General features: G+C 45.7%; 1 protein-coding gene across 4 annotated transcripts in view; it reads left to right on the top strand.

The window, feature by feature from the left end:
* Window positions 1-13,555, top strand: part of EVC2 (EvC ciliary complex subunit 2) — a 128,066-nt gene that overhangs the window by 23,755 nt on the left and 90,756 nt on the right. For all 4 annotated transcript variants that reach the window (XR_005987446.1, XM_041753326.1, XM_041753323.1 and 1 more), the window contains exon 7: window positions 2,883-2,936. Coding sequence is in view for 3 of the 4 variants with exons in the window: in XM_041753326.1 (XP_041609260.1) it covers window positions 2,883-2,936 (54 nt within the window). In the remaining variant the exon portion in view is untranslated. The remainder of the gene's footprint in view (window positions 1-2,882; window positions 2,937-13,555) is intronic.

Genomic DNA, 13,555 nt, shown 5'->3' with positions numbered 1-13,555 from the left:
GGAGGTAGGGGAAGGATGGGAGGGGGAGGGGAATGATGGGATTGTGGAATGGAGGGGCTCCTCACTCACTCCAGGGCCACCCATCTGTTCCCTTGCTTGGTGCCTTGTCTGTCCATCATACTGACTTTATTTCCTTAGGAAACCCCCACCCCTACTCACTCTGTGAGACCAGGGACCTTGTCTTTCCTATTGACACCTGTGTTCTCTGTGCCAAAAATAGAGCCATGCACAGTAAATGTGCAGTAAATGTTAAATAAATGAATGAGCAGTAAACTAATGAATCTTGGGCAAGTTTTATTTCTTAACTTCTCTGAAGCTCAGTTTCCTTGTCTACAAAAAGGCAATGATCATACCAGTGTCTCCATTCTTATGTGGGGACAAGTGAGATGTGTCAGTCTACAGTAGCCTGTAATTTTCTATTCCCTCCAAACTGTCTGGGGCTCTCTGGGCCATTCTGCAGGTGGAGAGTGAAGCATGCACCTGCCCTCCTAAAGATTCCAGAGTTCTGAGCTTCACTGGTCTGTGTGCTGGGCCTCTGCCTGCTGGCCCTCGTCGACCAACAGCATCGCGACGACATAGATCCTGCCATAGAGAAGAGTCCTGGGAGACCAGTGTTTGCTGAGGGAATATGTGCTGGAAGTTGACAAGGAGCTTCTGTACCTTGTTCTCAAGTTACTTCACCTGGTTGGAATTGCCTGACCCTCGGGTGACTGCAAGGCTTTTGTCCATGACCATCCATAGACCATCCATGACCATCCATAGAAGGTCAAGTGTATTTGGGGCTCAGTGAGACTTTTATCAGCTGCACGTGAGAGCAGTGGTTTGCTCTGCTGGTCAGTCATTCCCAAGATGTTTTCTAAGACAAAGGGAAAAACAGTAACAGTTATTTATTTAAACAGGCAGGTGCCCAACAGGATGGAATCCTCCAGTGGAGAGGAGGTGACCTCTGACACAGCTGCGCCTGAGAACCATTGCTCAGCTGTGTTTCACAAGTCGTGCTGCTTCTCTGGGGTTCAGAGTCCCCTCCCCAACAACGAGAGGAGCAGGAAGCTTCTCCCCTGGCTCTGTTCTCCTGTTCGCTGGTTAGAATTGCATGAGGGTAATAGCGGCGATGGTGAGAGCAGGCGGTTTCACATCATCACAAACAGAAGGGCGAATGGGTACAGGACAAAAGGCATTTTGAGAGAGAGAGAGCCCACGTTCACATAGCTCTTACCATGGTGCATTGTAGTAATTGTACTATTTCTAGTTATTGTTGTCAGGTTCTTACTGTGCCCAATTTATCAATTAAATTGGATGCGTGTATAAGAAAAAACAGCGTATCTAAGGTTCACTACTGTCTGGGAGTTCAGGCATCCACTGGGCTTCCTGGAATGCATCCCCGGCAGGTAAGGGGAGCCAGCTGTCATTCCCACTCACGAATTCTCCAGCAGGAGGTGGTATTGACAGAGGTGCATTGTGTTTGGAGCTGGAAGCTGCTTTCTCAAACACGCACACGTCCTCTAGCATCAGAAAGAGTTAGATGAAACAGGCCCTACGTGGTACGTGGTGGAGAGGGGAGGACCTAGAGCAATCATGTCAAGCCTCTTATAAGGGATTATGTAAACATCCTGCCCGCTTACATAGTCACCCCTGTACTCTGCTTGGCCTGTGTTTTCTGACTTCGTGCTGTGATCTAAAACAGGTTTCGCAAGCTTTGAAGTTTCTGTAGTAAGCACAGAGGTTAGGATTTACGTTTTGCAAAGAGATGAGGTCAAGCTTCATAGCACACTTGAAGCTTCTCTCTGCTTAGACCTTGGGTGTCAGAAAACACAGGGTGGAGGGGCCAAAAGTGGGAAGAGGATAAAAAACTGTGATTTTGAGTGTGGGCTTCTGAATGCAGCTTCAGGTGTCCAGGGCCGGACCCCGAAACTCACAGGGCATCAGGATATTCACGAAGCAGGACGTTGGGATATTCCCCAAACGGAGGCAATTCAAACAGCCATGATGGAATGACACCAGGGCTGCCTTGCTCCCTGGTCTTCAAGCTCCAAGCCTCAAGGCCAGGTTATCCACACCAATTATCACCACCACCAACTCTAGCCAATGGCTAGAATACTTTTGGTGGTCACTCTGTGTGCCAGGCGCACTCCTAGACTCTCTATTAGCTAATTTAATTCCCACAGCAACTGTATGAGTTGAATGGGATTCCCATTTTGCAGGTGGCACAAATGGGACACAGAGAAGTCAGTGCCTTGCCTGAAGTCAGTCTGCTGTGAGCGATGGAGCCAGGTGTGAGCCCAGGCAGGCCGGCATGAACCACTCACCACCCTGAACTGCCTTTCGGCAGTGCCTGTGTCCCCAGGAGGAAGCATGTTCTCATGGCACATCTCCTGAGATACCACGGGCTCGGACAGATGGCTGGCCTGACACCCTTCAGTTTTCCCCTAGCTGCCAACCAGAGATGGTTCGAAGGCAGGAGGAACAGACCCCATGGAGCCTTGGGGGTGAGGCACATCACATTGGCAGGTGGCCTCAGCAGAGCAGGACCCCTCACTATTGTCTGCACCTTTCCTGCAAGAAGCATGCTGGAGAGGACGAGGGGCTGCTGTGTTGGGGGCTGCTGAACTTTGGAGTCCATCCTCAGCTCCCATCCGGCCTGACTCCAACCCTGGTGTTTCACCAGAGCGCACACTGCCTGAGCTTTCTCCCCAGTTAGGGGAGGCTCTGCTCTTCCCCCTGAAGGGACTTTAAGATCCCCACAGGACCCAGTCCCCCACAGTCAGGGTGGGGCCTGCTGCAGCTCCAGGCAGGGCAGGTTGCAAATAATACCAAATGATACCCCATATGTCACATTCCAAAACCTGTTGACGGAAGTGTTTTCTTCTCTTTTCTTTTTCTAGAACAAGACCCAACTAAAAGCCCTTTTCACCATAACAGCAGAAGAAAAGATAAAGGTAAGAGAAAATAATTGAGCTGGACAGCCACCTGACACCCCAGTGTGTCTTCTCATGCCTCTGATGTCTTGGTGTCTGGCTGTCCTCAGAGCCAAAGGGAGGGGGCGGCTGCTGGCCCAGACACACCGCGCAGTGTGGGGTCCCCAAGTGTGGCTGGAGGCTGTCAGTCTGGTTTCCTGGATAGCCCCTCCATCTGGGCAATATAGTGTTTGCTCACTGTATAACCACACTTTGCATCGGTTCAGCATCTGCTGGGGGCTGAAGACATTCTGAGCAATTTACATATGATGAATTGTGTGGGCAATCCTGGGAGGGAGATAGATTCTATTTTAAAATTACCCTCATTTCATGGATTGGGAAACCGAGGCACATATAGGTCAAGTAATTTGCCCAGGGTCACCCAGCTAGTGTACCAGGGTTCCCAGGATCACTCCCAGGCTCAGTGATTCACAAAGAGGGCACAGGACTCCACATAGTCATACTTGCGGCTGATTTATTACCAAGAAGGATGCAAAGTAAAATCAGCAAAGGGCAGAGGTGCACAGGGTGAAATCTGGAGGACACTGGGCACCAGCTTCCAGAATCCTCCTCCAGCAGAGTCACACAGGATGCAGTGTTCACCAGAAAACAGTGTGACTGTTTTGTGACATGTTGTCACCAGGAAAGCTTATCAGAGACCCACACCAGGGTTTTTATTGGGGCCTGGGCACACAGATACCCTTGGGCTGGCATATACCATGGTTCCAGACTCCCAGGAGAAATGTGTTCAGTGTGTAAGCCATGTTGTTTGCTTGACAGCTTAGGCGCAGTGAGCCACTCTTATCAGAGCATGGTGGGAACTCTCCCCAAATCCAAGTTTCTAGATACCAGCCACGGCCCCTCTGAGGGCAGCAGTCTTGGGGGTGCTGTGTGTGTGTGCTTTTCTCATAGGGGTTGGAACTGGGATTTGAACACAGGCACTTTGTCTCCAGAGCCCTGTTATTGGGCACTGGGCCACACTGCCTCCTAAGGAGCTGAATCCCTGCCCCAAAGAGAGGGAGACAAAATCCAAGTCGGCTATGGCAAAGGAAGGGTCTTTGGGGGATGGGGGCAGGCAGGAGAGAGGGGAGTCCAGAAGACAAGTGCCAACAGTCTTCCTGGCTGGTCTGGGAGCTCCTGGAGGGTGGGGCCATGTCTGCTTCATCCTTGTGCCCTACCCTGTACCTTACATTCTGCAGGGCACTCAATAGGTAAATAGCCTTGATTGAGCAAATTGCTGATTGTCATCAATGCTGGTGATTGCCACTCGGTGGAGTGGGTGTCTGGTCCCTGCATGATTGTAATAGAAGTCAGAGAACATTCACTTAATTGATGTTTATGAGCCGTTGCTCCACACCCCAGGCCCTCTCATGTGGATGGAAATGAGCCATACCCACGTCTTTGGGACAGCCTCCAGCCCACACATTACCTTTAAGGGCAACAGGAGTAGGTGCTTGTTCTGGAGTGCAGGCCCCTAGATGCACAGTTTGGCAGCAGAGCACTGGGTTGGATTTCCACCCTTTGCCCTGGTCCAGGTGACTGACTCTACACTGTGGACCACATTGAGGAAGATGACCATTGAGTGGGAAGATGAGGTATACAAATGTGGCAGCCCTACAGCGTTGTGGGGACACCAGGTTCTTGGGCCAAGGGTCCAGTTTTGAGTCCCTATCTGTCTACTGATTGTATATGTCTGTGGGTGTGTTAGTTACCTCCCTATTCCCAGTTTCCTAGCTGTGAAATGGGTGATGATAGTCACCCACTTCATTGGGTGGTCATCAGAGTAAATGGATTGATGTGTGTAAAGCACTCGGCACAGTGCCTGGCGTTTTATAAGTGCTCAGTTAACACCAGCCACTGTCTTTGGAATTATTATTATTTATTATTATTATTTTAAAGATTTTATTTATTCATGAGAGAGAGACAGAGATACACAGAGAGAGACAGAGACATAGGCAGAGGGAGAAGCAGGCTTCCCATGGGGAGCCCAATGCAGGACTCAGTCCCAGAATCCCGGGATCACACCCTGAGCCAAAGGCAGGTGTCTCTGGTATTATTATTATATGTACAAGCAGACACCACCCCCTGCAGGTGTCCTGTGATAATCATGAATGGACCTCAAGTATCAGGGTCTTGTGCCCAGATGCCCACGGGGATCATACAGATGTGTGTGAGTCAGGCCCAGTGCAAATTTCAGGGTGTAGTGATGTCTGGGGCAGCCTGGAGACTCAGATCACTCACCTCCCACTTTCCCCCCTGCCCTCACTGAGACATTAAATGAGAAAAACAAACAAAAAATGGTCAAGCAACACACAAATACCATGATTGAATTGCGAAGTTATGAAAATCCAGGCCACACATGCTGCGGATAGTGACAGTAAAGAGTGGTGGGTAGATGGCAGGCTTCATGGAGGAGGTAAGAATTCAGCTGGATGTAGTTAAAGGAAAGACAGTTAAAGATAGAGGAAGTGTGTTCTAAAATATGCCACTGAGGATCTGGCATTGAAGTTGAACCAGTTGGACTGTTGGTTGGATGTGAACCCAGGTCTCCTGGGTGCAAGCCCAGTGCCTGGCACCAATGGATACACGTATGTGGATGAGGCAAGGCCCTTGCCAGTTACCTTGTGTTCTAGCAGGCCTACTCAGGCACCTGCGAGGTGACATCATTACACTAGGAAAGTGCCAGAGTGAGTAGGAAGAGCAGGGCAGTGGGGGTAGAGGCTCCCCTGGCACTCCATCATGTGGCTAAAACATAAAATAAAGGCATTAAGAGTATCCGTCATGTAGGTTGGGAGACTCTGCAACCCTAGGAGACCCCATCGGCTCATTTATTTTCTGTTACGTTCCTGAGGGTGAAACTAGCAGGTGTCAGCCAAGGAAAGTAAGGCCCCAGGAAATTGCTTCTCATTTTGTATCATGAGATCCTCTTGCCCCTTCTGTCTGCTGCCTGACGAGTGTCTGGGAGGAAAAAGAAAAATCACACTGAACGTGCTGGACATTGGTGTTCAGATTGTGCTGGATCTCCCTACAGCTTCTTGTGTTGATTCCATGTGTCCTCAAAAGGGCTGGGTGCCAGGGCCGGGACCCAGAGAATGAGGATCTCAGATCTAATCAAGAGAGAGCCATTTAAAACAACTGTTGTATCACCCCAAATTCATGTAAAATGCAGTTCCAATAATAATTTCAATAGACTTTGGGGGGAGATATGTGATCAAATTCATCAGTTTCACCTGAAAATATAAATTTGTGAAACTAGATGAGAACATTGTGACAATGAAGTGATGTGGGAGGATTTGCCCACATTAAAAAATCATAAAGCTACATTAATGTAGTATGCCACTCTTCCAGAAAAGCCAGACCAATGGAGCAGAATAGAGTATGTACACAGACATACTTATAGTAAGATGGGTATTTCAAATCAATGGGAAAAGAATATCTTTCCTAAATTTGTGGGCAACTGGTTGGATCTTTTGGACAAAAAATAAAGATGAATTCCTGCATCAGATTAAAATATCAGTAAAACAATTTGTAAAAGGTAAATATTGTTACTATTATATGATATGAAGAGAACCATGAAGGAATACCATAAATTTAAGTGCCCAAATAGTTGAAAATTTTACATTTATTTATTTATTTTTAAAGATTTTATTTATTCATGAGTGACACAGAGAGAGAGGCAGAGGCACAGGCGAAGGGAGAAGCAGGCTCCCCTGTGGGGATCCTGATGTGGGATTCCAGGATCCAGGATCACACCCTGAGTCAAAGGCAGACATTCAGCCTCTGAGCCACCCAGGCATCCCCAAAATTATACATTTAAAAACAGCATTAAGAGGGGGCACCTGGGGTGGCTCAGTTGGTTAAGTATTTGCCTTCAGCTCAGGTCATGATCTCTAGGTCTTAGGATTGAGCCCCTTATCTGGCTCCCTGCTCAGTGGGGAGCCTGCTCCTCCCTCTCCCTCTGCCTGCCGCTCCCCCTCCTCATGCTTTCCCTCTCAAATAAATAAGTAAATAAATAAGTAAATAAATAAATAAATAAATAAATATCTTAAAAAAACAGCATTAAGAAAGGTTAAGTGACAAATTTGGGAAAATGCTTGTCACAGACATGAAAAAGGATTAACCCTTTGATACATAAAGAGTTTCTATTAATAAGAAAAAGAAGGTGTCTTTGGATAGCTATATGCAACATGAGAATTTCTCAAATAGAGGAATTTACAGTGAGTGCCCTTGATCAACCACAGTGGGTGGAGCTTGTGACCGTTAGCAGAGTCACATGGTGTTGAGTTGCACTTAGAGGAAGAGGTTGTGCAGTCACACATCACCATGTCTACCTTCTCTGTGTCATCTCTTGGGTGGATTACCAACCAGCCTACTCCCACTGTCCAATCCTACTCACCTCCAGCCCATCATCCTCACTATAGTGATGTTTCTAAAAAACAAACCTGCTTGCTTTTCTCTTTCTGGAGGGACTCCCTATTCCCTGCTGGATTAAGCCCAGTTAGTTCAGGTTAATATTCAGGAGCCATCAGAAAAGCTGGCCTCTGCCATCACCTGGTGCTGCTGGGACCCTGGGTTTTCCACGCTGCTCCAGTTTTGCATATGCTGTTCTTTCCTTACCTGTGCTTTGGACAACTCATAAACATCCTGCAGGAGTCTGACCAATTCTGCACCTCTGTGATTTCTAAACCTTCCCCCAGGCATGCTGGTATAGCACCCTTGGCTGGGATCCCATGACACCAGGACATCTGATAAACCTTGTCATTCTGTGACATTGAGATTATTCTTGAGATTATTCTCCTGGTTGGCATTTAATACATTTTTGTGACATGAGAATAGAATTTTTGCCCTGGAAGAGCAAATGATTTACAGATGATTTAGTTTCACTTTCTCGTTTAAGATTAAAAAAAAAAAAAAAAAAAAATCAGGTGTGGAGAGGCTGTGGGAACTGGCCGAGGTCCTGAAGGTTGAAGCCTATGTTAAGGAACAGAGACCAGCTGTGCAATCTGTTCTCAAATCCACTTCTTCACTAGACGGGTACCTTAGCAAAGCTCCATTTTTTTTTTATTTATGATAGTCACAGAGAGAGAGAGAGAGAGAGAGAGAGAGAGAGAGAGAGAGAAGCAGGCTCCATGCACCGGGAGCCTGACGTGGGATTCGATCCCGGGTCTCCAGGATCGCGCCCTGGGCCAAAGGCAGGCACTAAACCGGTGCGCCACCCAGGGATCCCAATTTTTAAGTATTATTCCCTCTACCAGTGATGACTCCTAAACTCTCACTCTTCAGAATTGTCAGCTGGGAACCCCAGAGACTCTTTGCCCTCAGAGCTGTTCTTCAAGGGCTGTGGGGCAAAGTTCCCCAAGTCACTGAATCCCCTCTGCTTCTTGGATCTTTAGCTCAAAGTGAAGGATTCCAGATAAGTTCCCCCTAAAATCTCTTCCAGAGAAATTCTGTATGATCTTCTCTTTTCTCCAAACTTTTTCTGTCTTTTGGGGGGTAGGTGGGTAGGATTTAATATGTGTCCATTGGAACATTTAGAGGAAATGCCCCCTCTCTATCACATAGACACACACAGAGAAAGTTGGAAGCATAAAATAATATTACCTCATAATCCCATAGTCAGAGGACTAACTATTGCTAACATGTTGGTTTCTTCTATAATCTGTGGATTTATTACATGATTGAAGTCAAACTCTATAAACAATTCCTCCTCATGCTTTTGTAACTTCTGTTAGATTAGAAGCATTTAAAGCATTCCTTTTGAAAGGCTTTTGTGTGTGTGTGTGTGTGTGTGTGTGTGTGTGCGTGTGTGTGTGCAGCATTGCTCTTCATAAATGCGGCGGTGGAACTCATCAAAGGAATCTGCTCTCAGCTAATACATGATTAAATAGATGGTAATAGCACATGAGTTTTGTCAGACAAGTGAGAAAGTTAGGGCCTGGGGATGAGGAGGCTGGGATCACTGAGCTGGCTTCTCTTTCCCTATTCTTCTTTAATGAAGTTTATGGTAAATAGGCTCTTTGAAATCTGTACTTGCTAATGATTATCAGTGGAATTTGGCTGCAAGATTTCTGGAGGAAATCTCAAAAGTATGATTAACTTGGGGCTGATTTCTAGTGCTCTGAGTGCTTAAATTTCTGCACCTGTCACTGCAGTGGTGGGTCCCACCAGCACCCAGTCTACCAAGAGAAAGAGAGATATCCAGGGATATTTTTGACTCTATCTCTGGCATCCCACACATTTGTTCTGTGCTCACTCACTGTATCCCGTGGACTCTGTCTCCTAAATATTCCCCTAATTTTTGCCCTCTCCAGGCTGCTGGAAGTAGTAGTACTAGCAGTTCAGATTTACTGACTGACCTCTGTGTGCTGCATCCCTAGCCAGTAGTGTGTGTAAAGTACACATTTTGTGTGTGTAGTATTTTGTGTGTGTAGTAAAGTACACATACATAAAATCTACCGCTATTGATATTTAGTATGTTCAGTGTTGAGCAGACAATAGCACTATCTAGGTCTGGAATATTTCCATCACCCCAAAAGGGAACTCTGTTCCCATTGAGCAGTTGCCCTTCAATCTCCCCTCCACCCCCAGCCCTTGGCAACCACTAATCCGCTTTCTGTCTCTATAGATTTGTCTGTTCCAGCCATTTCATATAATGAAATGTGGCCTTTTGTGTCCAGCTTCTTTCCTTAGCATAATATTTTCGAGTTCCATCCATGTTGTAGCTACTTCATTCCTTTTTATGGCTGAATCCTATTCCATGTGTGGCTGGACCACATTTTGTTTATCTCTTCTTCAAGTGGTGGACGTCTGGGATTTACCCATCTTTTGGCTATTGTAAATAGTGCCACCGTGAATATTCAGGTACAGATTTTTGTTTGAGCACCTGTTTTCAGTTCTTTGGGGTAAACACCCAGGAGCAGAATTGCTGGGTTGTATGGCAATTCTGCATTTAACTTAGCGAGGAACCATAGGCACTGTTTTAATACTCATTTTACAGTTGGGGAAATTGTAGCTTACAGAAGGGGAGGCCCAGGGTCCGACAGTGCGGTAGGGTGTAGAGCTGAGAGCAGAACTCCTGACTAGGGCCGTGGTCTTTACTAGCATATACTACTGCTTCCTGCAGCCTTGTTTCATGTCTTCATCCTCACTCCCTTGGCTGTCATGTCCAGTTTGTGCTCCTCCAGCCTGATGTCATGCAGTGGCCAGATTTATCTTTCTGAAACACTAATCTGACCATGTTACTTCCTGGCCTAAAACCCTGTATTGATTCCCTCACAAGCCCTTAGAATGATGTCGTGAATCACTAACCTGCTCTTGAAGGCCCTTTGGGACCTGAGCTGCATCTCTTCCATCTGCACATCCTGCTCATGCTGTTCTCTCTGCCTGGCTTGATCTCCTCCTGGTTCATTCTCCCCTGCCCATGGGTCCCCTCATGGAAAGCCTTCTTTGTCTTTTGAGCTAGGTTAAGGGCTGCCCCTCCTCCCAGCCCCACTCCTCCAGGCGTCTCTAGCTTCAACCTAGTCACACCGTGTCACTTCAGCCTGCTTGCTTGTGTGTTTTTCTGCAGGATTGTGAGGGCCTCAGAGCAGGGCCTGGATCTGTTTCTCCCTTGTCCTTCCAGCACGCAGCCTGGGCCCACTGAATAAGCTAGATGTCAAGAAAGTTTATCACCACATCCAAACACTGAGTCACCCCTGGTAGCCCACTTAAATAGAGAGCTTCAGCAAACACAGGTATAGCAAAGCTTGGTTTCAGCACATATGAAGTGGATGTAAGAATTCTGAGTTTAAAGTATGGTTTCAAAGACTAGAAAAGGAGTAAGCCCTGGCCACTGGCAAACAGTTCAATAAAGATACTAATGGTTAAGTGTAGTTTTGAAGAATTATGACAGCTTTTGGTCAGCTACTGGGAGATTTTGAAAATCCTGCCCTACCAGTCAGTCCAGAAGAGTGAGCTGTATACTCATAGTAAGAATCTCAACATTCACAGTGACCCAAGATCCTCATGACCCAATTCAGGGCTCCTGGTAAAAGGCCAGGCTGGAGCCTGAGCCCTGGAGAGGCCACTGTGTATGAAGGCTACTAGCCCTGACTACTGGATGTGAATCCCAGGTTCACTCACTATTGACTAGTTCTGTGATCTTGGGTGACTTATTTAACTTACTAGTACTTTTGTACTAGTACTTTTGTATTCTAATTTGTAAAATACAGACTAAAACAGTGTCCATTTTATGGTATTATTGTAAGAATGCATGTAAAGCACTTGGAACCATCTCTGGAGTAGTGTCTGCTCAGTACATGTCAGCTATGATGATGGTGTTACTGATGATGGTTCTGACAATGGTAGTGACGGTGATGATGATGGTAGTGGCATGGTTGATGATGGATGATAGTGATGATGGTGATAGTGATGGTGATGATGATAGTAATGATGATGATAAAGTGATGATGATGATGATGATAGTGACAGTGCTGCTGCTGCTGATGGTGATAGTGATGATAGTGATGTGATGGTGAGAATGTTGGTGATAATCATAATGGCAATCATGGTGAGTATAATGATGGTGATAAATGTGGTAGGTAGTAATTATGTGGAGCCTATCTCTTCCCATAAAGCTACATCTTGAGATCTTAGTCTTCTATAGTTATTTACATGGAGGAGGAAAGTTGAAGAGCAGAGGCATTTTGGGTAGATCAGGGGAGCAAGACCTAGCTTAATTTAGCAACACTGAGAAATGAAGGATGAAAGAAGAAAGTGAGTTGTGAGTGGGCCTGTCCCAAGCAGACAGTCTCTACCTATATGCGCTTATCAGTTGGTATCTGAAAGTAGGAATTGCAAGAGAGAAGAGAGAAAGATGGTAGGATCTGTAGAGCTTACCTTATCCCTTGCCTTCTTCCTAGATACAGGCATTCATTCCTGCATTGGTATTAGGTCCTGCTCCCATGCCCTGCAATGCTGCCTCGACTCTTCTTGGCCATGTGAATGGCTAAAGGAGGGCAAGACATCAGGTGGATATTCAGAGAAGGTAGAGGTGGGAAGAGGAAGAAAAGCATGGTGGCCTGATCCAGTTGACCAGTTTTACTTCATGAAGTAGGAAAGGAGAAGACAGATCTGTTGCTGCCTTTTGCAGTACAGTGACCCTGCCTGCATGTAATTCTGTCCTAGTCTTTGTTTCTGGTTTTCATTAAGCAGGCAGGTTAACTTCTACCATGGTGTGGGAAGTTGGAACTAAAAATGCTTTTAGAAAACCACACAACTCCGTGGACAAAAGCAGTTTGATCTATTAGGGGGAACACGCACTTTGGAGCCAAGCAGGGTTAAGACTGTTTTTCAGCTGTGGACTTTGATTATTTAATCTCTTTCCATCTACATTTACCAATTATAAATAGAATGGGGATAATACATCCCCAATAGAATTGCTGAAGATTGAATAATATAAACCATATATCACACCTTATTAGTTTCCTGGGGATACCATAGCAGTTATCACAAACTGGGGAGCTTAGAATAACAGAATCTTATTCTGTCACAGTTCTGAAGGCTAGAAGTCTGAAATTAAGGTGTTGGCAGAGCTGTGCTCCCTTTGATGGCTGTAGGGAAGAATCCTTCTCTCTTTTTAGCTTCTGGTGGCTCCTGAAAATCTATGGTTGTATCTATCACTCTAATCTCTGCCTCCATGGTCACATGGCCCTCTCTGTGTGAATCTGTCTTTGCATTTCTCTGTCCTTATAAGGAACGTTCATTAGATTTAGGACCACCCTAACCCAGTATCCAACTCAACATGATTATGTTTGCAAAGACCTTATTTCCAAATATGATCACATTTATAGGTACTGGGCATTAAGACTTTGGTATATCCTTTTGGAAGACACTATTGAACCTATTACATGCATCCAAACTAGGGACTGGCAGTTGATGGTGATCAGATACCATTAATTCCCTATCTCCCCATTCTTCTAAAACTGAAAGAAAAAAAAGCATTTGCCTTCTATGAAAGAAGAATCTTGAAAACAAATTACTAATCAATATCCCCTCTGTCCTCTTTAGACACAGATTTTTTTGTTTCCTTTCCATTAGTATTTAATGTAACCTCTGTGCAATGCTGTTCATGTTTATACAGTGTATTGATTTTTTTTTCTTATCCAGTAAGCATACATATCAGAGCACAGAGGACTATTTCCAGCACAAATAGACAACTTGCATGTCATTTTCGTGTTAATTAAAATGTAAGATTTAGAGTCAGGAGGATATTCAAATACGGAAACAGAACTGGTTCCCTGACTGTCTCTGATAACAGCATCTTTGGATTGAGGTTGATTGATCAGTAGCCAAAAAAGTCATATGTGGCATTGCTCTTTGATTTAGGTTCCAATAAATGTCTTGGACCGAAGCCCCTGTTTCTGCCCTACCTTGACATTAGCTGTCTTGAAGGTCAAGTTGGCCTTGTTGGTCTGTGAGAAAAATTTAACTTGACTACAGCCTACATTGTTACCACAGGACCAAGGACTGGCTTTATTGTGTTTTTAGCCCCTGAGTAATACATTCAATGTTCTCATAATCTGCAGCCATTCCTGATTAAACTGGTCACAGACTGGCTTCTC

The sequence above is a fragment of the Vulpes lagopus genome, chromosome 4 (assembly GCF_018345385.1).
Source record: "Vulpes lagopus strain Blue_001 chromosome 4, ASM1834538v1, whole genome shotgun sequence".
In the NCBI taxonomy this organism is placed as follows: domain Eukaryota; kingdom Metazoa; phylum Chordata; class Mammalia; order Carnivora; family Canidae; genus Vulpes; species Vulpes lagopus.
Note: the sequence above shows the minus strand (reverse complement) of the source record. Positions and strands in the feature narration are given on the sequence as shown.